General features: G+C 37.2%; 5 protein-coding genes across 5 annotated transcripts; 2 read left to right on the forward strand and 3 right to left on the reverse strand.

Moving 5' to 3' along the window:
- Positions 1-6,202: 6,202 nt before the first annotated feature.
- LOC106314138 lies at positions 6,203-6,943 on the reverse strand. Its single transcript, XM_013752073.1, has one exon. It carries the CDS (start codon positions 6,941-6,943, stop codon positions 6,203-6,205), a length of 741 nt encoding a protein of 246 aa, XP_013607527.1.
- A 4,644-nt stretch (positions 6,944-11,587) lies between these two features.
- LOC106319234 (RNA polymerase sigma factor sigE, chloroplastic/mitochondrial) lies at positions 11,588-15,175 on the forward strand. Its single transcript, XM_013757509.1, has 6 exons — positions 11,588-11,679; positions 12,347-13,068; positions 13,445-13,591; positions 13,667-13,903; positions 13,974-14,237; positions 14,712-15,175. The coding sequence occupies exons 2-6, from the start codon at positions 12,403-12,405 to the stop codon at positions 14,907-14,909; spliced, it is 1,512 nt and encodes a 503-aa protein (XP_013612963.1). The 5' UTR covers positions 11,588-11,679; positions 12,347-12,402; the 3' UTR covers positions 14,910-15,175.
- Positions 15,176-17,159: 1,984 nt separating this feature from the next.
- Positions 17,160-19,145, forward strand: LOC106315544 (probable WRKY transcription factor 30). The gene is made up of 3 exons (XM_013753305.1): positions 17,160-17,505; positions 17,968-18,102; positions 18,461-19,145. Exons 1-3 carry the CDS (start codon positions 17,219-17,221, stop codon positions 18,975-18,977), a joined length of 939 nt encoding a protein of 312 aa, XP_013608759.1. The 5' UTR covers positions 17,160-17,218; the 3' UTR covers positions 18,978-19,145.
- A 92-nt stretch (positions 19,146-19,237) lies between these two features.
- Positions 19,238-20,304, reverse strand: LOC106315545 (arabinogalactan peptide 16-like). The gene is made up of 2 exons (XM_013753306.1): positions 19,721-20,304; positions 19,238-19,520 (listed from the first exon to the last, which is right to left on the reverse strand). The coding sequence occupies exons 1-2, from the start codon at positions 19,836-19,838 to the stop codon at positions 19,447-19,449; spliced, it is 192 nt and encodes a 63-aa protein (XP_013608760.1). The 5' UTR covers positions 19,839-20,304; the 3' UTR covers positions 19,238-19,446.
- Positions 20,305-20,711: 407 nt separating this feature from the next.
- Positions 20,712-23,520, reverse strand: LOC106316428 (inactive leucine-rich repeat receptor-like serine/threonine-protein kinase At5g24100). The gene is made up of 3 exons (XM_013754315.1): positions 23,398-23,520; positions 21,727-23,084; positions 20,712-21,316 (listed from the first exon to the last, which is right to left on the reverse strand). The coding sequence occupies exons 2-3, from the start codon at positions 23,021-23,023 to the stop codon at positions 20,748-20,750; spliced, it is 1,866 nt and encodes a 621-aa protein (XP_013609769.1). The 5' UTR covers positions 23,024-23,084; positions 23,398-23,520; the 3' UTR covers positions 20,712-20,747.
- Between the last annotated feature and the right edge of the window lie 599 nt (positions 23,521-24,119).

The following is a 24,119-nucleotide window of genomic DNA, read 5'->3' on the forward strand; positions in this document are numbered from 1 at the left end:
TTGAACAACACCGATTTTTTTCTGAAGACAATTTGAATATCGGAACGGGAACTTGCCCATTGCTTTTAATATGTAACTCGCTTCTTGAGCAAATATCCGGCAAGTCCAACCTCGATTTTATGTTGTCTTTTGTCTTCCCTGGGACATTCAATATTGTATTCATGATGTTCTCAAAGAAATTCTTCTCTATATGCATCACATCAAGGTTGTGGCGCAGAAGGAGATCCTTCCAATATGGTAACTCCCAAAATATACTCTTCTTGTGCCAGTTGTGATGAACACCGTAAGAATCAGGCATATTACGAGGGACATGCCAATTACCACCCCAGCGAACTGTTTCGTTAGCTCCGTAGTAGTCGATTTGCGCTTCAATTTGTTCTCCAGTTAGATATGGAGGAGGAGTGTCTCTCACAACCTTTTTGTGCCTAAACAAATTCTTGTTTCTTCGGTACGGATGGCCAACTGGAAGAAATCGACGGTGACAATCGAACCAACTTGTCTTTCTACCATTCTTCAGTTGAAATGCATCTGTCGTTCCATTACAATATGGACAAGCTAATCTCCCATGTGTAGTCCATCCAGACAACATCCCATAGGCAGGAAAGTCACTTATGGTCCACAAAAGCATAGCTCGCATCGTAAAATTCTTCTTCGTTGAGCAGTCATACGTCCTCACCCCTGTTGACCACAAATCTTTCAACTCTTTTATCAGTGGTTGTAGGAAAACATCAAGTGACCTTTTTGGATGCTTCGGACCGGGTATTAATATGGTCAAGAATAAAAACTCCCGTTGCATGCACATCTCCGGTGGCAGGTTGTATGGCGTAAGAAAGACAGGCCACAATGAATATTGTCTCCCTGACATTCCAAATGGACTAAATCCATCTGTGCATAATCCGAGGTACACATTCCGGCTATTGCTAGCGAAATTCGGATGTACTTTGTTAAAATTTTTCCAGGCTCTTGCATCTGATGGATGAGTCATCTCACCATCCGTCTGAGTATGCTCGGCATGCCACCTCATCTTTCCAGCAGTCTGCTCCGATTGGTACAATCTTTTCAATCTATCTGTAATTGGTAGGTACCACATCCTTTGGTACGGTACCCTATTACGTCCCCTTCCTTGCGGCTTGAATCGTGGTTTCTTGCAGAATCGACATTCTTCCAACTTCTCATCATCTCCCCAGTAGATCATGCAGTTGTCGATGCAAACATCTATCATCTCCGAAGGCAACCCAAGACTATAAACCAGTTTCTGAATCTCATAATAAGAATCAGCAGACTCATTGTCTTCCGGCAAATACTCTTTAAATAAATCTGCCCATTCGTTCATGCAACTTTCAGGTAGATTGTGATCAGTTTTAATATTCATCATTCTAGCAGCCAATGACAATTTAGAGAGACCTTCTCTACAACCACTGTAAAGTGGTTGATTTGCCGCATCTAACATTTCATAAAACTTTTTTGAATCTATGTTAGGTTCTTCATCTTCATCATCATGAGCTACGAATGCATCAGTTACCATATCATGAACCCTATCATAATCTACCATCGGCTGATCCTCCTGATGGTAACTATGTGCATTATGCAATTGATGATCAACCGGTTCTTCTTGAAAGTTGCTATTACTACTACTAGCTTCATTCTGATCATAACTATAACCTTCTCCATGTTGAAACCAGATATAATAATTTGGCGTGAAACCTCTATTTACTAAATGCTTCCAAACATTTTCACGATTTGCCAACTTTGAATTGTTACATTTCCTACAAGGACAGAATATTTTACCGCTTTCTTGGGCGAGCGGTGTAGAATCTGCTTGATGCATAAAACGCTCCAACCCAGCAAGATATTCTTTCGTCACTCTCCCGTTAGCATCTCTATGCATATACATCCACCTCCGCAACTCGAAAATATTTCCCAAGCCCGACATTTTTTTCACGTTTTTTTTCTTGTTGGTGTGCTTAAAATTATGTTCAAACCTCCATATATATAGAAAATTTTCGAATCTGGTAGTTGAATTTTGCTAGGAATTTACGACGAAAAATTAGGTTGGTGGCAAAAAAAACGTGTTAAGTTGGTGGATTTCTCGTTCTTTCCTCGTAAGTTATTTCCTCGTAAAAATCATGCTAAAATTACGACGAATTTGCGACGAAACACATTTTTCTCGGAAAAACCACGTTAACTTACGACGATTTTACGAGGAAAATCTTTACTCGGTATTTTACAAGGCCATTACGACGAAACTTTATTTCCTCGCAATTTCATCGTTAAGTCATCGTAATTTCACGAGGAATAGTTTTCCTCGTTAAATTTCCTTGCTAAAACTGTGTTTTCTTGTAGTGTGATAAGAACTTGACCGTCCAGGAATGAAGTTTAGATGTAATGCAATCAATAAAAGGCTGAAGTGTGGCTGCTGAAATCTTCTTTGGGCTAAGAGGCAGTCCAAGGTACTTTGTAGGAAATGCCCCACGCCTGAAGCCTGATAAGTCGCTCAGAACAGAAGCTTGAATGTCAGTGTAGCCTCCATAAAAGATCTCCGATTTGGACTCATTTGTGTCAAGCCCCGACCAGTCCTTAAAGTGATTCATTACAGCTTTAATCCCAGCAGTTGAGGCGCGAGACCCATCAGAGAAGACCAGTAGATCGTCTGTGAACAATAGATGAGTGACCTTAGGAGAAGAGCAGAGCGGATGTAACCTATAAGCACCATCTGATTCTGCCTTGTCCAGCATACGAGACAGCACCTCCATAAGCATAATGAAGAGATAGGGAGAGATAGAGTCCCCTTGCCTTAGACCCTTTTTCCCCGCAAAGAAGTCCGCAAGCTCCCCATTAACGGCAACCGAGAACCTAGGCGAGGAGATGCACTCCTTGATCCAAGCAATGAACATAGTAGGAAACTGCTGAGATTCCAACACTTTAAGCACAAAATCCCAACATACCGTGTCGAAGGCTTTGCGTATGTCTATCTTCAGCATTGCGCTTCTGAGACACGAAGACTTATTGTAGTCCTTGGTCAGCTCAGTTGCCAGCAAGACATTTTCTCCAAGGCTGCGCCCCTTTAAGAATGCCGCTTGGTTTGGACTTACACATTCAGTCAAGATAGGCTTTAGACGGTTGGCTATGATTTTCGAAATAAGCTTGTAGACTATGTTGCAGCAGCTAATAGGTCTATAGTCAGTGAGACAGCAGGCTTCCGGCTTCTTTGGAATTAAAGCAATTGCGGCCGTGTTCATATCCTTAAGCAATCTCCCATTTCTGAAGAACTCCCTCACGGCACTAGTAATACCTTCACCCACAGTGTCCCATGAAGCTCTTAGAAACTCAACCGAATAACCATCTGGGCCTGGACTCTTGTTCAAAGGCATTGCAAACAAGGTTGCTTTGATCTACGCTGTGGTCACTTCTCGCATCAAATAGTTCTGTTATAGTTCCAAGCAACGAAAAGGAAGTAGAGACTGAAGCTCCTCTGCTGTAGTTGGCGAAGAGGGGAGGTCCGTAGAGCCTAGGATACCTGATAGACCATGGATTTTACCCACTTTTAACCATGGTCTATAAGTATTTTAATATATATTTACTATTATGTAGAGTCTATTTAGAGTATTTATAGGTTCAGGTACGTTCTGGAGAAATATGGTGATTTCGGAGTCTTTTGAGGTGCAGAACTGCACAGACGTGTCAGATGTCTAGCTATGGATGGATACCTTCCGACCATTATATTGAGTTCATATTTTGACACAAGATATATATTTGAGTTAAATTTCCAATGCCGCCAGTTTGAGGTCAATCAGCATCATGTAGAAGAAGTTATTCTCGTTTTACTGAAGAGTGGCCAGTCTGCCTCGCGAGAGGAAGTTGTCGAGAAGAAGAACGTATTTCGATCGATGCGGAACACTTGACATCGATCGATATGGATGCCAGAATGCGGGCCAAGCATATTTTATGACCGATTAAAGCCCATAAAAATCCCAAATTACCAGAATACCCTTGGACGACCAGAAACCCTATTTATGTTATTTCTAAGCCATTGTTGACGGCTACGCTATCTAAGCTTTATTTTCATTGTTATTAGTTAGGAGAGAAAGGAGGAACTCCTTCAGAGTCCTCCTGGAACTCCATTGTCTTTGGTTTTAATATCTATTGCAATTTCTTATCTATTCATCTATGATTTCTGTGACAAACTTCATGTCTGAATAGATCCACCTGTTAGGTTCAGGGTTTAGATAGGATGAGGGATTAGCCCCAACTATAGAATTGCTTAGTTGTGATATTCATTGATTGATTGTTCTTAGTGCTTGTTCTAGCCTTGCTAACTAGAATATTGAACCTAGGAATTTGCATGTGTCAGGCATCCTTGATCATCCTGTCCTGAATCTAATCTGTCATACTAGGACTGCTAGAGAGAGCTAACCGCTGATCTAGGAGACTAGTGAGCATTATCAACCTTCGCCTAGGGCTTAACTAGAAGCTATCGATCGATATCGTCATCTGACAATCGATCGATATTGCGAAAGATAGAAACCCTAGATCTAGCAACCATCCTTCCATCAAACAACTCCCTGCCAAGCTGAACAATTGTATTGTTCAACTTGTTTACTGCTTTATTACTGCTTTGCATTATTTATTTACTACTTTATAAACTATTAGCCTAGCTTAATCATATAACTATTAGATCTGATTGGTTTCCTAGCTCCCTGTAAATTCGATCCCTAAGTACTACAACTCGACCTCTTATTTGAGAGAGTATAAATCACTCTTTAGGGTAATTTGAATGGTACCTTTAACAGCTTAAGAGAACGCACCAGCTTGAATTGATCAGTGCCTGTTATCTGATCCCAGTTCCAAGCTTCATTAACTTTCTCCGCATATTCAGGATGATCTATCACGTGATGAAAGAACTTGAAAGGTTTAATAACATGTCATCTGATAGAAGGCATCCGAAAGAGGCAAGGATTATGGTCTGATTGAGACGGGTCCAAGAAGTCAGCATAGGAATCTGGAAAAGATGTAGACCAAGCCTGGTTGATGAAGGCATGATCAATTTTTGTCGAGATTGGGTTATCCTCTTGGCTGTTCCTCCAGGTGAAGGGTAATCCTTTAGCATGTGCCTCAAACAACTGAGCATCTTGTAGACCAATGTTTGCATCATCTATGTGTGTTAGGTGATTCGAGTGATGAGAAGTACGCAACATTTGGTTGAAATCACCCAAAACTGACCACGGAAAAGAATAAACCGGAGTTGTAGCCTGAAGGTTTGCAAGATGATCCCATAAACTCCTCCGATCTTCGACCAAGTTGAAACCATAAAACAAAAGTAACTGTCATCGTGACATTCTCAGATAGAATGGTGACTCCACAGGTGACTGATTGAGGTGTTGCGTCGTAGATAACCATGGTAACCTTCGGATCCCAAACAACAATGATACGGCCCGAGTCATCATCCAAATAGTTGCCAAAAAACTTCCATCCCCTGGGTATAGTAATACTCTTTCTTTATTACTCTCTAATATATGGGTCTCCAAAAAAGCTCCAAAAAGAGGCCTATGTATATTAATCCAATCTTCGGTCATCGTGTGGCGTCTTTCGCTATTCAGTCCTATTACATTCCACGCAAAAAACATATCTAAAGTTATTAGTGGCGTTTTGTGACCTTGCGGCCACTCTTCCTGTTTTTAACCAGGAAAAAGGGGTTGTCTCGGTCCTGCTCCTCTGCAGGATGAATAATGCCTTCTCGATCTGATCCCGTGTCCAACAGTGGCTTATGTTCTGCGTTACCTTCGCACACTGTGATGTCAGTACCCAGAGTAGTGTCAGCTGCAACCTCCGGAGAGCTCTCAGCGTAATCAACCTTCACAACAGCACTCGAGTCATCCAAATCAGTAACTGAAGAAGTCAGAGCAGTCCTATGTTCCTCAAGCTTGGTTTCCTCAACAGAGACATAAATCAAATCATCCTCGCAAGCATCTGAAGAAATTTTGGCCAATACGTCAAAAGTAGATATTCCGTTGGACAGAGCATCAATGGGAGATAATTCTACCTCCTCCACACTAGTCACTGGTTGAGCCATAATAGAGAGCGCTTCAGTTGCTGAATTTTTGTTAACATTAGCATCCTCTTCAGTAGGAGACAAAGAGACGGCAGCCTTTTCCAGATTCTGTTGAGGGATTTCGCCCTCTTCCAAATCTCCTTTTTGATCATCCTAAGCCGTGCTGATAACTAGGCCACCATTCTCAAGAAATAGAGAAGAATCAGCCTCCTTAGATGCTTCCATAGAGTCTTGAACTACTGGTATATATCGAAGCGTCCCCTGCTTCACCTTTTTGTCAGTAGAAAGGCCCGACCTTGACTGAGATCGTCTCCTGGACGATTCCACAGAAATTTTTCTAACACCCATTTTCCTTGAAGATCTTTCGGGAGCTACAGCGTCACATCTAACCGAGGGGTGGCCAAACTTCTTACAAAGGTCACATTTTACAGGCAGCCAGGGGTATGTTACAGCAATCTCAACTTCCTTACCATTAGAAAAACCCGACACTATCTTGCTTGGCAGTGGAGTTGTAAGATCGACCCTAACATACAATTTTGCCACTTCGAAATTTTCCTTACGTTTTGTTTCCGGTGCTAGAGAATCCGGTTTACCAATAGATGTGGCTAGGCGACTCAAGCTCTCTTGGTTGAAAAGCAGGTAAGGCACATTTCTCATCTCCACTGGCACAATGGCACTGGTGAGAGGAGGTTCATCTGGAGAGTAATCCGGTGACCATGGGGCCACAAACATAGGAAGCCCACCAATATTCCAGCAGGTGCGGGATAATAGTACCTCACGAGTTCTTGGGATTGTAACTCTGAGGAGAAACGTACCATGTCCAATATTATGAACGAAGATCCGTGGGCCAGTTTTTGCCCAGACTGCATTCACTACTCCAATAATCTTACCCATCGAATGATAATCCCCATGAAAGCGCGCATAGATGAAGTCTTTAAACTCCAGTTTCGCAGCCTCAACGTTTTCATCCGGTATTAGAACAAAAGGAGCCCCCGAGATATGTTCCACCAGAGTTTCTAATTCCTGCAACTGCGCTGAGCTTTAGAGTAGAGCTGCGTAATTTTTCACTGGAGGAGCCTCTGTTTCAGCAGGTTTGGCTTCGAATAGAGCGATTCCGTCAACACCTCTAGAGCGTTGAACCTCCGTAGCCAGAGGAGACATAGATTGAGGAATTGATGAAGAGATCTCCACCGAAGAAGAGCCAGAACCACGAGGGAACCCCGAAGTAGCAGCCAGACCAGATTGATCAGGGATCGAAGATCCAGAAGCAACCAAAGCAGAATTAACCGGAGACGAAAACCCAGAAGCGACGAGAGGAGAACCAACAGGAAAAGAAGCTAGAGAAGATTTGATTGTCCCTGAGATCGAAGATCCCGATGCCGCTGCGCCGATTACAGAGGAAACGACGAGGGAGGAGTACTTCTTCTTAGCCATCCTAGTGGAGAGGATCAGACGAAAGGCCTTAGACGAACGAGAAAACAGAGGGTGATGTTTCTTTTTGGAGAAGAGCATTGCGACATGAGAACAGAGAAGAGAATGAGCAGAAGAAAGGAGGCAGAGAGTTCTCGCCGGTGAGCGTGGTGCCCTCCGGCGGCGGAGCAACGGCTGGAAACCTAATCCCCTATTTTTTCGCACATAGAAAGAGAAAAGAGTCGTTAGTCCTCGTCCTTTCGCTTACATGAATTTTTGTCTTCATGTCCTGAAATAGAGTTAAGTTCCTAAGAGGAGAAAATCTATGAAAATACTAACCACTCAAAATTTGTCACATAATAGTGATAGATCAACTTTATACTTAGCAATAATTGTAATATTTTGATGAAATTTTGAAATAATCAATTCGCATCTATTCTATTAAATTAGAATATTATTATGAAACTAGCATTTATTTAACGTGTTTATCATGATATATGTCATTGGATTTTTTTATTTTGCCAAATTTTCTTTCACAAATTGATAATATACAATATTATAAGACATTTATCAAAGTTGATTAAAACCATATAATTAACACACCATCACACATCTTTGTATACCATTAACTATTCGTTAATTATAACTATATTAACATCATGACGTTAACCAACATATACTACCCTATGTGTGCATGTTCATATGCCACCATCAAACAATTCACTGAAACCATATTCAGTTGGATCTTGTTTTGGACCAAGTTCAAGCAAATCTTAGAGATGAGATAGAGTGAAAAAGCAAAAATAATAATAAAAAATAATGGTCAGTTATTAATAATTTAGGGGAATCTAATTCAAATAAAATATACCCAAGTTAAAAAAATTTCTATACATATAAAGAAATTCAGTCGTGAATGAACATTAATCTAGGATTGTGAAGCCTTGTTACATGTTAGGACAGTATGAAATTTCAATAAAAACGACTTAAGGGGTACAAAATTGATATTCACGAAATTGGTAGTGTTTAGGAATATAATATTTTAAATTGAGTTGAATTATAATTTGATAAAATAATATAATCGGTTTTTAATAAGGCATGTGGCAAGCCTTATCAAACTGTGTTCCTGTTTGCAGTCGACTGACTGACCGGCATTGCCTTCAGATCGATCTTGCCAAAGATGTGGGCACGACGATGAGACAGTAAATCACATGCTTTTTGAGTGTTCCCCGTCCACTCAAACTTGGGCTCTCGCGCTACATCTCTCATTCCGTGGGGAGTTTCCGAGCCCCTCCATCTATAGTAACTTCGATTACCTCCTGAACAAAATTAAAAAACAAGACATGCCGGACGACGTGTTGGCCAGAATCCCATGGATCATATGGTTCATGTGGAGATCACGAAACGGCAAGGTCTTCGAAGGTAAGGACTCGACGCCATTGGAAATTCTCCAGTCTGCGACCTCGGAAGCTGATAGCTGGAGCCTGGCGCACGTAGTTCCGGAGAAGCGGGAGGTGGAGGACAGAACGCCTTTACCCGTAACACAAGATTCACCATCAATGCGCCCGTTTTGCAGGTTCGACGCATCTTGGAAAGATGATGATGCTAGGTATGGTGGTGGCTTCGTGATGGAGAAGGAGGATGGGATCACAATGTTTGGTTCATTTGCTAGTAACCGAGTATTGTCCCCCCTACATGCTGAGTTTAATACTCTGCTATGGGCCATGAAATCCTCACTACTTCTCGGTCACGACTCGATGACGTTTGAATCAGATTGCGTGCAACTAGTTAAGCTAATTGAGGAAGAAGAAGAATGGCCAAGTCTAATGGCTGAAATTGATGAGTTTGTTGATCTTGGTTCTAAGTTTATTTGTTGCTCCATATCGTTTGTATCTCGTACTAAGAATGTCCGAGCTGACCATCTTGCGAAAGGTGCTAGAGCTAGTGGTTTTTGCTTTTTCCTTGTACATTCTGAGGTTCCAACTTAGCTGGTGCTAGACACCACTTGGTTGGTTTTTTCTTAATAAAAATATGAAGTTTTTGTTGTTAAAAAAAAATAAGGCACGTTGACGCTTGTCAAGCCACTACTTTAAATTGGGTCCGACTGTAGATGAGAAGACCATCCACGTGTATATTACCTGATCCATAACCACAAGCCTCGCCCTTGGGGAAATATCTTCTCCTCCACTAAAATTTAGCACGTAATCTTCTCGGTATTTCCGCTTGTGCAATCTCGCAACCGTTCGTTTCTTATAGAACCTTTTTGGCCGTTGGATCTTCCTGAGATGCCAAACTTATACTTTATTTCCATTTTTACTCTATTCTTCGAGTTTATTGCACATATAGCTTTTTATTGTCCCTTTATCAACAAAAGACTACAATTATGACAATAGCACAAGTTGATGGTTTTGACTGGATGGTAAATATGAAGTAAGCTTTTACTCTAAATTTAATTTACACCATATTTAACTAAAACCTACCAATCAAGTTAAATATCATTTTCTAATTTTAAATCTAATTATTGCTTTTTAAGCGTCTATCTAGATATTGTTGATAAAATAGAAAAAAAATTCTAAATTTTACTTTTGAATTTGCAATAGAAATACAATTAACTATAGCTTTTTCATATTTCAAAATTTATTCTTTTAAAAAAAAAATATTTACTTTGTATTACTCTAAAGTTTATAAATCATAACAATACGATATTTTTAAGATCTAAATTTATATTTCTACCTACGCTTATTATAATTATAACAAAACCGCAAGTTTTATGAAAGTACGAAACTAACATACTCAGATAATAAAAATAAAATATAAAACCATAAAATAAATTGTGCCAAAAGAATTATTGACATATATGATAGAAATTCATTTGTATTTTGATTAGTAATAGACTATCACTCACAAAAGCGTTTCATATTAAAATTTTGTGTATTATGGAATAATATCCGGTGTAGGCAATTAGTATGATTGGTTGGGCTGTAGCAAGTAACTTTAACTTTAATTTTTATCTACATCTATATAAATCACCAATCATGTTTTAAGTAGTTTTTAAAGCAAAAGTAAAAAGTAAAATAAAAAATGATTGTAGGAGTTTTATTTTCTAAAGAAAAAAAATATTTGTGGTGATTGGTTCGACTGTGACTGTAAAACTTAAGTTGTATGTAAGTCGGTTGTAGCTGTAAAGTTGTTGCTGTAAATTTTGTTACAGAGACTTTTGCTATAGTTAAATTTGTTGTAGATGTAAGATATAAGTTGTAAATATTTTAAAATAAAATATGTAAACTATATGATGTATATATAAAATATATTATTTTTATCAATTAAAATAATTTATATTAATATTTTTTAGTAAATTACCAAAGTTTACTATTATTTAAAATGTGATATGCAAATAATATTTATGTTATATAAAATATTTCATTAATTTAAAAACATCCAAAATTAAATTAGTTATAAATTTTTTTATAATAATTATTTTATTTCTTTCATATTACAATTATTTTCATTTTAGAGATTCTACGGCCTATAAAAGAGGATGTAGATTTTTTGCCTAAAAAAACAAAAGAATAATATTTGCTTTATTTTTTAAGCTACATAAAAAAAAAGCAAATATTATTCTTTTGTTTGTAGTTTAAAAAATAAAGATAAAGTATGATTGGTAAAATTTAATACAAACTTAATGTAGAGTTTAACTTTTAAAAATAAAGCTATAACATAATTGATAAAGTTTAATGATTTAAAAAGAAATAAACCTAAAGTATGGAGATAAAGTCCAACCAATTACCTCATTGTTGTAGAAAGATTTTTCTTTTTTATCATTTTTCTCATTTAATTTCTACAGCTATTCAAAATACACCTAAATCAAAAGTTCTACGGACTAAATTTTAAAGTAAAGTTTCTACGACTGCGTTCCAACCAATTGCCCTCAATAATTAGTATGGCACTAAACCAAAATGTATAGATAGTATCCACAGATTATGACAAATTGGATTTTTTTAATTTGACAAGAGGGGGTTTATATTTGATTAAATGAAAACTTTTGGGGTTAAAGAATAGATTCGAAAACATACGGCGGCAAAATTGTCATTAAATTGTGGACACACGTAGAACATTCAGAGACACATGTTTTAATATTCGACTCCAAATTATAATTCGCCTTTTCTATTTAAAAATCGATGAAGCAGAATCTCATCGGACGAAGAATCTCTGACACGGCGAAGGTACGCTTTCCGACAATCGAACATTAGTTTCTAAGTGAGCGAGATGCATTAGAAATGTTAAAACCTTTCCGTTCCCTTTCTCTGTGTAAAATTGCTGATCAGTGGCTTCCTCTCTTGTCTCTTGTGTTGTTTGTGTTCGATGCTCACTCACTAAAGTTTCCAACTTTGCATGTGGGTTCTCTTTGATTCGAACTAATTCGAATTGGGTTTCTCTCCATATCTCTTATGATGTTGCTGTTTGATTTTGTGATGTCGAATTGCCTTCTCTGTGTACAGTTGTTGATCAGTGGCTTCCTCTCTTGTCTCTGTGTTGTTTGTGTTCGATGCTCACTAAAGTTTCCACCTTTGCATGTGGGTTCTCTCTGATTCGAACTAATTCGAATTGGGTTTCTCTCCATATCTCCTATGATGTTGCTGTTTGATTTTGTAGTGTCGATTCTTATGTTTGCCTTCTCTGTGTACAGTTGTTGATCAGTGGCCTCTCATGTCTCTGTGTTGTTTGTATTTTATACTCAGTAAAGGTCCCGCCTTTGCATATAGATTCTATGTGATTCGAAGTAACTTGAATTGGGTTTCTCTCCATCTCTCTTATGATTTAGATCAGTGATTCTTATGCCTTTGTGACCTTTAAATGAATATGAGAATGAGACATGTTTCTTTGCTGCAGCGAGATTTGACCACAAGTGAAGCTTCAAAGAATTTGTTTTCAGCCTTTAGATTGTGATGGGAGTTGTGTTTATTTCAAGCTCAGCTGCAAGATCTCCTCTCGGGTTAAGCACCGATCTTTTAACACACCGGTCCACACTCAAAAAGCTGCCATCCGTTGTTGCGTTCAAAGCAGATGAGTCCACCAACTCATCTTTGATCGTTCCTCCTGAACAAGAGAAGCAGAAGGAGAAGAGAGTTGTAACTAGGAGAAAGCCCTGTAAAGACCAAAACTCGGCTCCTTCGTGTTCCTTAGGAGTGGATTACAATGAAGCTGCTGCTAGACTAGAAAGCATTTACAAGCTTAGCCCTCCTGCAACATCCCTCGAGGAGGATGTTATCGATGCTTCTAAAGGGAAAGTTTCACGGAGGAGGAAGAGGAAAGAGAGTGACGGCGGCGAAGAGAAGAAAGTAGTTGTGAGGAGTAATGTGAAGAAGGAAAAGAGACTGAATCTTGATAAACGGATCGCGTTGAAGAGAAACATTCAAGAGAAACCAGTTATTGTCTCTGCGCAGAAGAAAGTAACAAAGAGGCAGCAAGAGGAGGAGAAGATCGAGAGGCTCGTGAGAGACTATTCGGCTTCTAATGATGTAGTCAGCTTGGACTGGAAGAAAATGAAGATACCTCATGTTCTTTCTTCCACAGAACATACTTGGTTGTTTAAGTTGATGCAACCTATGAAGGTACTCTTCTAACTTTGTTTAAATGTTCAAAAAAAAAATATTGATATAACTTTTATATTCATACACTTATATTAGATATTTTAGTTTTTTTTGTGTCTAACTATAAAATTATTTTGATCCATAAAACTAGATATGCAAAAAAAATTAGACAAATTTATGGTTTTAGAATTTAAACTAATATTATTGTTTCTTTGTACCGAACTATTCTTCAGACGTTAAAAAAAAAACAAATCTAGATCAATTTTAACCGATTTAAAACGGTTTAAACAGATTTAAATCGGATAATTCTTAATCGATTTTTAGAACATTGTTAAATCTTAAGTATGGTTATCACAGATGTAATATAAGCTGACAATGTTTGATTATAACATTGCAGGCTCTTCTTGAAGTGAAAGATGAACTGCAAAAGAGTCTGGGAAGAGAGCCTAGGGAAGCTGAAATAGCTGGAGAGATCAATATGAGTGTGGCTGAAGTGAAAATGAAAATCAAAGTTGGTAAAGCTGCAAGGAACAAACTTATTAAGGTGCGTCTCAAAAGATTTAAGTTTCTTACAAAAGCTATTACTATGGACATAACTCTTGTTCTCTTGCATTTGCAGCACAATCTCCGTCTTGTCCTGTTTGTTATGAACAAATACTTTCAAGATTTCACCAACGGACCGAAGTTCCAAGACCTCTGTCAAGCCGGTATGAGAGGGCTTATCACAGCTATTGACCGGTTTGAACCGAAAAGGAAGTTTCGTCTTTCTACTTATGGTTTGTTTTGGATTAGACATGCCATCATACGGTCTATGACAACCTCGAACTTCACTCGTGTCCCATTTGGACTTGAATCGGTACGTTACACACTCTTTTAGGTAGTACTAGATTGTTTTTGCAGGGACCTTACATGTTGATTCCATTCAGGTTAGAGTGGAGATCTATAAAGCAAAGATGGAGCTATTGTTCGAGCTGGGAAGACTACCTACAGAGGAAGAGGTTGTTGAGAGACTAAAGATATCACCTGAGAGATACCGTGAAGTGTTGAGAGCCGCGAAACCGGTTTACTCGCTGAACACAAAACATTCGGTTACTCAAGAAGAGTTCATCAATGGAATCACAGATGTTGATGGTGTAGGAGCTGATAACAGGAGACAACCTGCTCTTCTCAGGCTAGCTCTTGACGATGTGGTAAGTTTCAACCCTTCATCTCCTTAGACAATCATCAGGACTTAAATTAGTTTTGATCTAATGTTTTTAAAACAGGTTCGAAAGTTGAACTGGATAATTATTTGGGTCAAGGTTCAATATGGTTTGACCCGGTTGAACCTGGTTCACAAATTTTATATATAAACTAATTTTAACATATAAATTTTAAAATAATGTTAGTCAATACGATATATAATTAGAATAAGAATAAATATCAAATATAAACATTATAAATATTAACTAGTGTCTTCGTTCTTTCTGTTCATGAATTTTTGATAATTCTGATGGTTTTTATCCGGTTCAGTAATTTTAAGACTCAACCCGTCTATGTGATTGGTTCATGGTTGAATTTTTTTTCTTTTCATGGTAGAACTTGGTCCGACCGTTGGGTCAGTCCGATTCTAAAAACACTGGTTTTGGGTTAATAAGCATCATTGATCACGTTTTATTCTTCAGCTGGATTCATTGAAGCCTAAAGAGAGTCTTGTTATCCGACAAAGATACGGTCTTGATGGTAAAGGAGACAGGACGCTAGGAGAGATAGCTGGAAATCTCAACATCTCCAGAGAAATGGTGAGGAAACATGAAGTCAAGGCCTTGATGAAGCTCAAGCATCAAGCTCGTGTTGATTACCTCCGTCAATACATCATCTGAAACCAAACCGAACTGAACCGGCCCACTCAACCATTTGAGCGTGTACTTGGTATGGTTTCCTACTTCAAACCGTCTTATAACGTTGGTATATTTTGTGTATATGTTAATTAGAGTTACTTATAGCTGCGTAAATTTGATCCGTGAATAGTAAATGTTGTATTATATCATTGTCCTAAACAGATACCAAAAAGTTATACATGTAAAGTCTGAGACTTGGTATACAATATTTACAAAACCAAACCGGTATTATCTGTTGTTTCCTTTTATTTGGAAGATATGTCGACCTAAGAGAGTGGAATCAACAGAACCGGTTTGTATAGTAATTTTATTCAAAAAAAATTGCAGGGAAAGCTGTGAAAGAAGCTCTAATTTTACCGGTTCTGAGATCGGTTAGATTGAAATTTAAATAGCTTAGAACCGGTTTTGAACATGCTGAAGATTCGTAGAAGAGTTTAGTCAACAGTAATGTGACACTTGACTAATGTGACACCGTTGCTTTACAGAGCCTATACCACGCCAATGAACCGGTAATACCTGTTGTTATACATGTAAAGTCTGAGACTTGGTATACACTATTTTAAAAAACCGAACCGGTATTACCTGTTGTTTCCCTTTATCTGGTAGATATTTCGACAGAACCGGTTTGTATAGTAGTTTTATTCAACAAAAATTTGCAGGAAAGCTGTGAAATAAGGTCTAATTTAATAAGTTCTGAGACCGGTACGATGAAATTTGAATAGCTTAGAACCGGGTTGAGCATGCTGAGAAGATTCGTAGAAGAGTTTAGTCGACAGTAATGTGACCGTTGATTTACAGAGTCTATAATACGGCAACGAACGAACGTTTTGGTCTTTGGCTCGTCAAATCGTAATAGTCATGCCGTATTCAATTGATCATGAGTGGTTTTGAGGTCCATTTGATATAATATCCAAACACTATAGTTCTATACATATGAAAAATGGAAGCTTGATATATATGGTTTTTTGGTCGAACGTGGAAGCTTGATATTATTCAGTGTATTTTGTAATTACGAGTCACAGTAATTTCTTTTGTTATTTTTTATATATTAGATGAGAAATGTGCCTATAAATCAGTTTAATATATATACGTATTTGTTTCCCTTAAGACTTTTTTTTTCTACAAAAAAGATTTATCAATGGATCACACTAGAATGGTCAAAAGCCAATATCATCACAAATTCTTAGTCGCAGTTTCATTGTTATTCTAATTATTATCTAATGATGGTGATGTAGTTTAATGACCGTAATGTAAACGCCATGTATGTTTGTGTTTACGACTGCGCGGTAAGTAACGACTGTATTATTTGTTAGTTGAGTTAAAATTTGTATGTACTGACGATGAGGTTTTACAAATAATAATTTATTAGTACTGGCAAGTTAGAACACAAGTTTTTCGGATCTTTCTTTCTAACTGATCTTGCAGAAGACGATGGTCCAATTAGAAAAGTCTTAAATGAATGTGATTGTGATTATAGGTTTGCTGATCGTGTTAACTGCGAATCTAGACGCTAAGTGCTTTATATTGTGTTGTAGTACTTTTATAATTTTTGCGATTTAGGAGTCCACTTCCAAGTCTCAGTCAATGGGAAAAGTTTAGGTGATCAAATATGGAATAGGTTCGACTTGTTTTTCTCTTTGTCATTTCTAGAGGTATTTCTATACATAGTGCTACATTGCACTCTTACATAGTAACCATGTACAATTTATTATTATATGAGTAACTAATTTAAATCAATTAATGAGTTTTGTGGAATAAGATACGATATATTAGATCTTCTTCTGGATTTCGAATTCAGGACTACCCTTGTAGTTAGTATTAGTAATGGACCTCATGGTCGTGTCACCATTTTTTTTTTGTCACCATTTAATTTCAAACATTACCTTAAATGGTAAAATTACATAAGTTACTAAGCGGATGGGTTTCTATTACAGCAAAATTATTTAAAAAAAATAAATTATGTTCATGGTACTAAATTAAGATTATGTGCCTAATATAAAACCAGATCGTAAGGCAAATCCAAAAACCAAAAAAGGATCGAGAAGCATAGAACTGGTCAGCAGGTTGGACTTTCCAAATTATTGACCAAAGACCAGTCACACCTCTCCATTACATTACTCCCACATCAGTTTTCCTCGTTCTTCAGTCAAAAAGTCAAACTCTATCTCTCTCACACAATCCTCTTTATATTTCCCTCTTTCAAATATATCTACAAGCCATGCACAATACACATATAACCTTTCATAATATTTTGTACCGCGTTTAATCCATATTTTCACCTTTTTAACGTAATGGAGAGGAATAGTAATGGCAGAGAGTGGGAGAAGATGAAGAAAGAGCTCAACGAACTGATGACAGAAGGTAGAGACTATGCTCACCAGCTCAAGTCTCAGCTTGGCTCTACTTCATCTCAAGAATCACGTGAACATTTGGCCAAGAAGATTCTTGAATCTTACCACAAGTCTCTTACCATTATGAATTACTCCGGCGAACTCGACCAAGTCTCTCCCCATTCCCACGGTACAGGGAGCCCCAAGAGCGATGATTCTGATCATCAAGAACCACATATCATCCAAAGGTATATCCATATGTATGTATAAAGTATACATAATGGCGGCCCTGATACCAAGCATTAGAAGCTTCAGGTCCAGAATAATATCAGTTATTATTCGGCCTTTAATTTCCAAAAATCCTTCATAATCGATGGTATGAGTAATAGTAATGTTGTCCGTGAAGTCATGAGTTTGAAACTTCTCTCCTACAAATCAACTTTAATTTTTTAAACATATTTATTATCGGTTCATAATTTTAGTTGGGCTTCTGATCCTAATACTTAACGGGCTGGCACTGTACATAATGTATGGTTTCATTTCTCAACATGTATTATGCGGATTTGAATTTGAAAAAAGACATAACTAGGATACTATAGCTAGAGTAAACCGTTAATTACATGTCTTGTTCTAATGTGCTTTTTTATTTATATATTGTTTTTCATAAACTTATAATTGTTTGAAAATGTGAATTTTTAAATGACATCAAGTTCGAAGAAGTCAATGCCAAGGTGGACCCGAAAAGTCAGAATTGCCCCTGGAGTTGTGATTGACAGAGCGCTTGATGATGGGTTCAGTTGGAGAAAGTACGGCCAGAAGGATATCCTCGGAGCCAAGTTTCCCAGGTTAGTCTCGTAATTACCTCTGGAATTATTATTTTTTCCCGGCTTAGACTATCTTCAATCAATTTATATATATTTTTTAAAAAGAAATTATTATAAAAATGGTTTGACAGAAATATGATTCCTTATATATTTTTTTAAGAAATATAAAAAATCTGTCATAAATGTAAAAAGACTTCTATAAATAGAGTTTCCTCCATTTCTTTTAAAATATATAGATATGGACTGGGGATGATCATTAGTCATTCGTTTAACATCCACCCGCAAATATCATGTCCAAAAATATGACAGAAACATTGTATAAAACAAGTACCAAACTTTTAATATCTTACGAGAAAAAGAAAATATATTTTTGGTACAGGGGATACCATAGATGCACGTATAGAAAAGCTCAAGGATGCGAAGCCACCAAACAAGTCCAGAGATCCAACGAAGATCCGATGCTTTTTGAGATTATTTACCGAGGTATACATTCTTGCTCCCAAGCGTCAAATGTTGGTTCAATCATTCCGGTACAAGTTCTTGAACCAAACCAGACACAAGAACAAGAAAATCTTGAGATCGTGAAGGCAAGTCTAGACACTGGTCACCACAACTACAATCATCAAGCACATTTGCATCAAACTCTTAACTATCCTTTGCCCTCTACCCTAAATCTAGAGAGTAACAATGTGATGCTTCAAGAGAAGGATCACAACATTGGTTTCCTCGGATCTACGAGTTATAGTGATGCCAACTACAATTTTCTGGCTTCTCACGATGCTGGCTCTGCTTCTCACTCTACATCAAACTCTCCGTCCACCGTCGGTTTGGAGTCTCCGTTTGAAAACTTTGGTCCAAGTCATCCATTCGGAGGTTTTGGAGGGTTCTACTCTTAATTCATCACTAAAAGATGGAATGAAACTTTACGTAATCTCTACATTAAAGATGAATAGTTATTCATAGTAGCTAATCAATATCCAATTCAGTAATCCTACTTAATTTCCCAATTAATCATCACGTGTTTTGTTTTTTTCGTTTTGTTTAAATAAGCTTTACAGTGGAACTGATAATTGTTTGAGTTTTAATCAGTTTTAATTATTAAATTTGATGTTATAAAGAATAACATTTTAAGTTTCTGAATATGGGAATGAAGAAAAAGTAAATCGATCGATGAAATATATTTCCAACAGTTGAACGCACATCGACTTTATAGAAATGAACTTCAAAATTGTATACTCCAAAAATAAGAAAACCTCGTTAATTTCTCTACCACATATAAATCTTTTCTGGTCTCTATTTAATTATAATCAAAACGAGAAAATATAATTAAACTAAATAGAGACCAATATTAAAATGATAGAAGGATCAATGGATGAGATAAGTAAGGACCAATGCCACCAACATAAGGAGATATGCTATGCCTTGGTCTATTGTTGTTCCTGCAATATTGTGGTCCAAAATTAACCATCCGAGATAAATATAGTATTTGCAATATTCGTGGGAGAAACTGAAGAAAAGAGAGTTCTATAATTGTATATTTATTGTAGTTCATACGCGTTTTTTTCTACTTAAACCATTTTGAGAGCATAAATATTTTTGAGAACTTTAGTATATACATACTGTACAATTTTTAACTTACCATCGCTTGTCGGAGCTGGAGCAGGAGCTGCTGATTGAGCATGTGCCATTGACAACAAAATAGAGGAAACTACAGCTAGGATTGTAAGAACTCCGAAGAAAAGCCTTGAAACCGACATTTTGAAGTTTATGTTTCCTCCCTTTCCCTCTTCACCTTAATTACTTTGATATATATAAGAAATTATATATTCAGCTATATAATATCTTTTTGCTGTTATCAAAGGTTCTTCCCTCTCTTAATTTCTAGAGAGGGAAGAACAAGGGAGATATAAAAAGGAAGGAAAGGAAAAGTTAATGAGAACTCTAGGCAGAACGATGTAAAGAGGTAATGGGATTCATGGGAGCTTCATTTGGCATTTTATTGAACAATTATTTTCTACTTTATGGACTACCCTTATCTCTCGGGCAAAACTCATTTTTGCTCCACAATTATTGATGCTTAATTTTCATAATAAACCGTTTTTGGAATTGGAAACTCAAACTTGTGAATGTGAAAAAGCTTCTATTATTTGAATTACGTTGGAATACTAAAAATGTATCAACACACAAATTTTTGTTTGGTCCAAAAGAGAGGTGAGTCTGTTTTCCAGCTGATTGTGTCCTTACAATATTCACTACAATTAGAATCCATTTGTTGTCGTTTTATATTTGTTTTCAGTAATGTCCTTGATTCGAGCTTATACTAATTTTCAAAGTTATAACTTCATGTCAGTGCGCAATGTAATAAAATATGACCGCCGGAAATATAAATCATATATAATCGAGTTTACACACTACCAATTATAGTTTTCGTTTTTATTGTACATGCATGTATTACATACCTCCATAAAATTTTAGTCGTTTCAAGATTTAATTGAAGTCAATCACGTTGTTTTCTTCAAAACAAAAAAATTCTCAATTCTTTCACAAGTTTCAGTATAATCGAAAATAGTTTAATTTAAAATTTGGTAATATTTTTAAAGGTAAGAAACTGGAACTGAAAATTAGGCTAAAATCCATAAAAGTAAATTTCCACAATTTACTAATTATTATTCCCTCTCAATCTCTTCCAATATCTCAACCACCTTCGCTATCTCCGGTCTCTTCGCTGGAACCCTATTCGTACAAAGCTGCACTAAGTCTATCATCTGAAGCAACTTTGCTTCGATGTTGGGAGTCTTCACAAGCTCCAAATCAAACACTTCACCTGTCCATTGTTCTGCCAAAACCCTATTCATCCATACCACCAGTTCTATGTCCTCCTTTTTATCATCCATACTCGACCTTCCACTAAGAGTTTCCAACATCAAGATTCCAAAACCATATATGTCTGATTCAGGCGTCGATCTCCTTGTGTCGTATGCTTCAGGGGCACGGTAACGTAGTTCCGTTCTGGCTGATGAATCTGCTCTGATGACCGGGTTGGTCAAGAGAGCTAAACCGGTTTCTGATATACATCCATATCTTTTGGAGTTCAAGAAGACATTAGAAGATTTGATGTTGCCATGTGCGAGCTTGTGTTGTGTGTGTAAGTGAGCTAATCCTTTTGCTAATCCGATCAGGAATCTCAACCGCGTTTCCCAGTCCAACGGAACGTGGTCCTCTTTGCCATTCTTGCCTGCCGAAAAAAAAAACACATTCTTTAGATGGAAGAAACCAACATAATCAACATCATCAAGTCTTGGCACATTTACCCAAAACGAAGAACCGAACCAAAAAAAGTGTTCGGCTCGGGTTTGAATACTATAAATTATCTAAACGGGTCTTATATTTTTCAAGTCAGAAAATTAAATAAGAACCGAGAACCAACTAGTACCCGAATATTTTAAAATAGTTTATATATTTAAAAATATTAATTATAAAGTATTTTAAAATAGTTTATATATTTAAAAATATTAATTATAAAGTAAATATCTTATATTTAAAATATAATTTATATATACACATGAAAATAGTTATACTATATAATTTTAAAATAATCAAATATCCTTAAAATACTATTATGATATTTATAAACACTAAACATACCATGAAGAAGAACAGAGAGACTTCCGGTAGGATAGTAATCATAGACCATAAGCTTCTCTTCCTTGGAACACACGTAAGCTCTCAAAGGAGCAACGTTCTCATGCCTAATGTTTCCAACGATCTCCATCTGATGTTTGAAATCCTTTCTCGATACCGACACATCCTTAAACCTCTTAACCGCGATGACCTTGGCATCTCCAAGAACAGCTTTGTAGGTCATCCCAAAAGTGCCTTTCCCTAGAAACTCAGCCGAAGATGTCAACAAGTCTTCCAAATTAAAAGCAAGATTGCTTCCTTCAAAGAAAACTATTCTGTTAAATTCACTCTTCTCCTCCATATCTTCTATGTTCATCTCTTTTCTTGATTTAGAAACTTCCTTTTCACTTGGTAGGGTTTCTGGATTTGCCTTAGCCGGTGTAAGCGTCTCTGGTTTGGTTTCTTGTCTCTTCTTTCTCTTCACGTAGCAAATGATAATCAAAACCGCAATTACAAAGAATATCAAGAAGCAACCGGTTATTGCTATCCCTAGTATAGCTGGCTCTGAGATGTAGATCCCGTGTTTGTCTTCTTCTTGTTCTTTCTCTTTCTGCGCCGGTGAACCAACCGGAGGAGAGGTGTCGTCGTAAGTTAAGTTGTTGCCGGAAAAAGATGAGTGTCCGAATCTTTTCAAAGACTTTGGTACTGATCCAGTGAGGTTGTTGTTGGATACGTTAAGTCTGCGTAGACCGGGGAGGTTAAGATCCGGGATCTCACCGGAAAATGAATTTTTAGCCAAATTTAGCGACAAGAGTCCGGTCAGGTTTGCTAGACCCGAGGGGATGCTACCGTTAAACCGGTTACCAAACAGGTCAAGAACGGTGAGGTTCATCCACGTGGTGTAGTCAGAGGGTAATGGACCGGAGAACTTGTTGTTGCTTAGGGTAATAGCTTTTAGTTTCTTGAGCTGCAAGAAATCAATTGGGAAAGGGCCACGTAAGCCGTTGGATCGGAGACTTAGAATCTCAAGCTCCGATATACGGCTGATGGTTCCAGGAGGAAGAGTTCCGAGAAGACTCGCTCCTGGCAAGTGAAGGGCGGTGACACGTGTGTTGTCTCTGTTGCACGTGACGCCTGACCACGTGGCGCATATTGGGCTGCTTGCGTTCCACGCTAGAGACCGTGGGTGAGTGATGTTGTTGAGGAAGTCAAGAAGGGCTTGTCTGTCTCCGGCGAGGTCCCCGTTGACGGGAGAAAGCAGGGACGGTGATGCAAAGATGAGAAGTAACACAGAGTAGAAGATGGAAAGTCTTCTACTCATCTTATTATTTTACTTTTTAGTCAAAAATTTATGTGGTTATGTGATGTAGACTTGGTTAAACCTGCATTAGTATTTTTACTTATGGAAGTTAGAGATGCAAAAAACGTTAATCAATTATATTATTTGATGAGGAATATAAATTCCAACCATTTTACAAAGACATTCCTACATTCCACAGTATCATTTTAACAACTATTTTTATCTGTCTAATCAGGTCTGTGAACTCAGCCTGACATGATTTCAAATAAAAAAACTACGCTTATTCATTGCTAAAATGACATTTTAATTAAAAAAACTACGCTTATTCATGGCTAGCCAGATTTATATGCCAAGCAGATTCTTCAGACAAAACTGAAAATAAATAAACAACTTACAGTTTCAAAGACGGATCTTAACAAGTACTGCTGAAAAGACTTAGTTTGGAATTGAGAGGACAGAATGTAAAGATAGTTATGAGAGAGCAGAGACGAGAGAAAGAGAAAGAACACAGAGGTTTGGAATGCAAAACTGTTGGCAAGGGAAGCTACTTGAAGGAAGTCATAAAAGAAAATATGGTTTAGGAAAGTCAAACCGGTTATGAGTACACAATAATTGGTTAATTACATACCGGTAATACACAAACGCTAATAGACGTCTAATTTTGGCATATTCCCGGTTCAATGTGCTACAATCTTGCAGATAAAAGATTAGAAAGTTGATTTTTAAAAAATACAATTAGTTGGGGCCTGATGGTGACAGATTGGTGATGATGGAGCTGGAGGATTGTGATAACTTACCAATCAATAAAGGGAATATGTGCTGTTAATTAATTTATCTTTGTTATTTTGATTAACATAAACCCCCTCATATTTTCAGCTTTGCACCTTATTTCCCCCAATCTTTGTGAACCCAAACAATGCATATAATTTAAGTTATGTATTGAATTACATTATTCGCAATTCTTACAAGACAACAATTTCGACAAAAAAATGTGTGTTTTAGTCATTTTTGGCGGATTTAAGAGAAAATTATTGATTTTCATATATACGCAAGTTTAACACATAAAAGTTTCTAAATATTGCCATGCTTTCCAATTAAAAGTTAAGAGTAAAAAAAG

The sequence above is a fragment of the Brassica oleracea genome, chromosome C9, assembly GCF_000695525.1.
Source record: "Brassica oleracea var. oleracea cultivar TO1000 chromosome C9, BOL, whole genome shotgun sequence".
In the NCBI taxonomy this organism is placed as follows: Eukaryota; Viridiplantae; Streptophyta; class Magnoliopsida; order Brassicales; family Brassicaceae; genus Brassica; species Brassica oleracea.

Bases quoted from the DNA above. Each gene is read 5' to 3' on its own strand.
- LOC106314138 (XM_013752073.1), bottom strand. From the start codon at position 6,943: ATGGGTAAGATTATTGGAGTAGTGAATGCAGTCTGGGCAAAAACTGGC.
- LOC106319234 (XM_013757509.1), top strand. From the start codon at position 12,403: ATGGGAGTTGTGTTTATTTCAAGCTCAGCTGCAAGATCTCCTCTCGGG. The intron at 13,069-13,444 runs GTACTCTTCTAA...ATAACATTGCAG, and splicing joins AGTTGATGCAACCTATGAAG to GCTCTTCTTGAAGTGAAAGA. The intron at 13,592-13,666 runs GTGCGTCTCAAA...TTGCATTTGCAG, and splicing joins CAAGGAACAAACTTATTAAG to CACAATCTCCGTCTTGTCCT.
- LOC106315544 (XM_013753305.1), top strand. From the start codon at position 17,219: ATGGAGAGGAATAGTAATGGCAGAGAGTGGGAGAAGATGAAGAAAGAG. The intron at 17,506-17,967 runs GTATATCCATAT...AATGACATCAAG, and splicing joins GAACCACATATCATCCAAAG to TTCGAAGAAGTCAATGCCAA. The intron at 18,103-18,460 runs GTTAGTCTCGTA...TTTTTGGTACAG, and splicing joins CTCGGAGCCAAGTTTCCCAG to GGGATACCATAGATGCACGT.
- LOC106315545 (XM_013753306.1), bottom strand. From the start codon at position 19,838: ATGTCGGTTTCAAGGCTTTTCTTCGGAGTTCTTACAATCCTAGCTGTA. The intron at 19,521-19,720 runs GTAAGTTAAAAA...ACAATATTGCAG, and splicing joins TCCAGCTCCGACAAGCGATG to GAACAACAATAGACCAAGGC.
- LOC106316428 (XM_013754315.1), bottom strand. From the start codon at position 23,023: ATGAGTAGAAGACTTTCCATCTTCTACTCTGTGTTACTTCTCATCTTT. The intron at 21,317-21,726 runs GTATGTTTAGTG...TTTTTTCGGCAG, and splicing joins TCTCTCTGTTCTTCTTCATG to GCAAGAATGGCAAAGAGGAC.